The 3,458-nt window shown below is 44.7% G+C and overlaps 1 protein-coding gene across 1 annotated transcript in view; it reads right to left on the reverse strand.

Annotated features, from left to right (window-relative positions):
* Nucleotides 1–1,771: 1,771 nt before the first annotated feature.
* The window catches only part of lin7c (lin-7 homolog C (C. elegans)), a 9,029-nt gene continuing 7,342 nt past the window's right edge, over nucleotides 1,772–3,458 (reverse strand). The window contains exon 5 of the mRNA XM_062525098.1: nucleotides 1,772–2,482. Within this exon, the coding sequence (XP_062381082.1) occupies nucleotides 2,315–2,482 (168 nt within the window). The 3' untranslated portion in view covers nucleotides 1,772–2,314. The remainder of the gene's footprint in view (nucleotides 2,483–3,458) is intronic.

A 3,458-nucleotide genomic window follows, 5' to 3' on the forward strand; every position in this document is an offset into this window, starting at 1 on the left:
TCGCCAGGAGGCTCAGGCTGAGTTGTGCTGGTTAAGATCCTTCCAATGCCCCATGACACTGACCGACTGATTAGTCAGTAAATCGCAACAACACAAAACACCAATAATAATGATAAAAAAAAAAAAAAAACACGATTACAACGATAACACCGTTTCAACACCAGCGTACTCCATACACTGTGTATACACTGCCTTATGCTTCTGTGAACTTCTTGCAAAACGTTACAAAAACGGAACACAACAAACAGAAACAAACAAACACACAAATACACTGAGTGTAGGCATAAATAGGATGACACGACGCACAACCTTCGCTCCGCTGGCTCTTCGCCAAACACGCTTTGCCTCAAACTGGCGCCGTCAGGCCGACTGGGGGTGGAGACACACTGACCACTGGTCAGGCTCATGGACCTGAGTAAAAACAGCAGGCGTGTGTTCAGCCCTGTTACGACTTGGCCAGACGTCCCCAAACGGTTTTCCTATGTGACTCCAAAACCCAAGATGTGTTTGTGTGCACACACACACACACACACACACACACAGCTCTGTTGACAGGGCTCTCTATCTGTGAAGAAGAGCGTCTGCATGGACAGCATTTTCACAGGTGGCAAGAGGTGGGGGGAATAAGAGACGCATTTCCCAGTCTCTGACAGTTTTCATGGTTTATTTACGGAAAAAAAAAAACTAACAAACGAAAAAAAAAACATCTACATTTCTTGGCAACTCCATCTTCCAATCATGAGACTCCATTAAAGGTTTGAGAGCCACAGTTTTGTGAGGTTGTGAAGGTCCGAACTAGGTTAGCGTGAAACGCTTGCAGTGTTCGTCTTCACCACTCTCACAGACAGACCGCGGGAAAGAGCAGTAATGCCTGATAACATGTCTACTCACTGTGGTCACCAATCGCTCAACTCTGTCAATCACATCATCATCATCATCATCATGCTCTGTTGTCTGCTAGGCCTTCAGAAGTATGGGGCGCCACCACGAGGAGGACACAAAAACAGGACATTTATGAAGTGAAGAGAGTGTGTTAAAACAGTGACCAGACCATTCCCTGTTGCGTGCATTTGATGCATGTTACAGGTATGTCCAGTGACAACCTAAGAAGTATACAACAAGACGCTGAGTGGGTATGAGGCTTTGTAGCGAGATCAAGACTAAACACAAAACATCAACATTTTTTTCTTTCTTTCTCTTAGTTGGTCGGCAAGAAAAAGCAGTGGGGTGGGGTGGGAGGGAATGCCAAGCATTCCTAAACAGCACCAAATAGGAAGATGACACAAATCATGAAGCAAATCTAGCACATTCGTGAAATTTGTTGTATTTCTATTTCCTTCAAAAGGCCAATTTTCACCATTTGCACAAGTGGGACATTACAACAACTGGCTTAGTGTACTGGCATATTGGCAAAGTGAGCCCTGAGGCAAAAGTCATTTTAGTGCCCTCTTCTGGACACAACTAGTATTACAATCACATTTAAAATTCAGACAGGTGGATTTGATTACAGTGAGACCAAGGTAATTTTGCAAAGAGGAATTGGAAACCTGAACTGTATTCAGTTGTATTGGACCACAATCACATTGCCAGCCGGCATACATCCACAAATCCAAAACCAAGATTGCAGAATATTTTCCAACCAAATTAAATTCTTTCAAAATTAAAGATTTTTCAGTAAACGTTTCAAAAGTAACCGCAAAATTGAACACATATTTTTTTTGTAAAGATGTGTCTGGATTAGTGTTTGGATAAAGATCTGTTTAGTCCTATCTGTATAATAAGTGGCTGACCCAAATATGTTTTATTTTGTTTATCCCTCAAACGCAAGTTCAATAACAAATTTCCCACCACTCTTTTTTTAAAATTACATCTTGTAAAAAATAGTACAATCTTCAAATTGATGCATGTGTACATGTGTGTGTTTTTCTGTGTTGAGGAGAGCATGATTACATGAGGAAACATAGCAGGTCTACATCGACTACTAACTACATATGTGTACATGTGTGTGAAAGTTAAAAATTCAGGTGTTGTGGATTTTTACAAAATTTCAGAAAGAAAGAAAGATGCGAGGTGCGCCATATTACACACGGCTACAATCCCTGGCTGGAGAGATAGAGAGAGAGATAGAGAGAGAGAAAGAGAGAGAGAAAAAGAGAAAGTGTGAGCTCTGCGGAAGACAGGAAAGAACAGGCCAGATGGCAGAAGGAGGGATAGAGAGAGAGAGACAGGAACTAGAGGGACTGAGTTTGAGGAGGGAGAGAGAGAGAGAGAGCGAGAGAGAGAGAGAGAGAGAGATTCACTGAGTAAGGGCATGCTACTGGGGGTAGTTGTTCTGTTGGCGGCGCTTGGCAGAGCGCATCTTCTCGAAGCGTGACTCCATCTCCTCCAGGACTTTGGGGGTGTACCTGACCACCAGCTTCACCGTGCCCTGGGCCGCCTTCAACAACTCCACCGCCTTCTCATGGTGCTCGCCCTCCACACTCTGGAGAAAGGGAGAGAGAGAGGGAGGGAGGGAGAGAGAGAGAGAGAGAGGAAGAGAGAGAGCAAGGGGGAAAGAGAGAGAGAGAGGGAGAGAGAGAGGGAGGGAGGGAGGGAGGAGAAGGAAACAGAAACAGAGAGGGATAGAAAGAAGGATGGTAGAAGTGAAAATGAAGAGAATGGAAAAGAAAGCGGTATTAGGAGAGAAGATAAAAAGAAACAGATGAAAGAAGAGAGTGAGAGCAAGCGGTATTTAAAGTGTGAGAGGGGGAAGGGAGGGGAGACAGAAAAAGACAAGATGTAAGAATGGAACAGAGAAAGAGAAAAAAAAGGAAAAAGTGAGCAACCAAGAGGTAAATACAAAAATAGAACCAGCATATGTAAGATGATAAAAATAGATCTACATTTCCTGAAACACGTTTCCTTTTTTAAAAATGCCCCCCCCCCGCCCCCCGCCCCCCCCCCAGCCTCCCCTCGCCTGCCGTGTGTTCACTACACTGCTCTTAGAGCTTACGGACCAGTTCTAGCACTTTCTGCTGGGATGCACACATTCTGTTCACATGGCAGGCAAGGTGCAAATGAAGCCACAAACACTCACGAATGCACTTCTCTCTCTCTCTCTCTCTCTCTCTCACACACACACACACACACACACAAACTCATGAATTCACACGTCGGGGTGTTCAGACACTCATGAATGCACATCACTGCACGGAGTGTTGGGGTGTTCAAACACTCATGAACGCACATCTCTCTCACACACACACACGCATGCACGGGTGTTCAAACACTCATGAATGCACATCTCTCACACACACACATATACACAACCCCTCACCCCACAACACACACACACACACACACACACACACACACACACAACCCCTCACACACTACCTCTAACCCAACAACACACAAACACACACACACACACACACACACACTACCCCTCACGCAAAACACACACACTACCCCTCACC

The sequence above is a fragment of the Sardina pilchardus genome, chromosome 21 (assembly GCF_963854185.1).
Source record: "Sardina pilchardus chromosome 21, fSarPil1.1, whole genome shotgun sequence".
In the NCBI taxonomy this organism is placed as follows: domain Eukaryota; kingdom Metazoa; phylum Chordata; class Actinopteri; order Clupeiformes; family Clupeidae; genus Sardina; species Sardina pilchardus.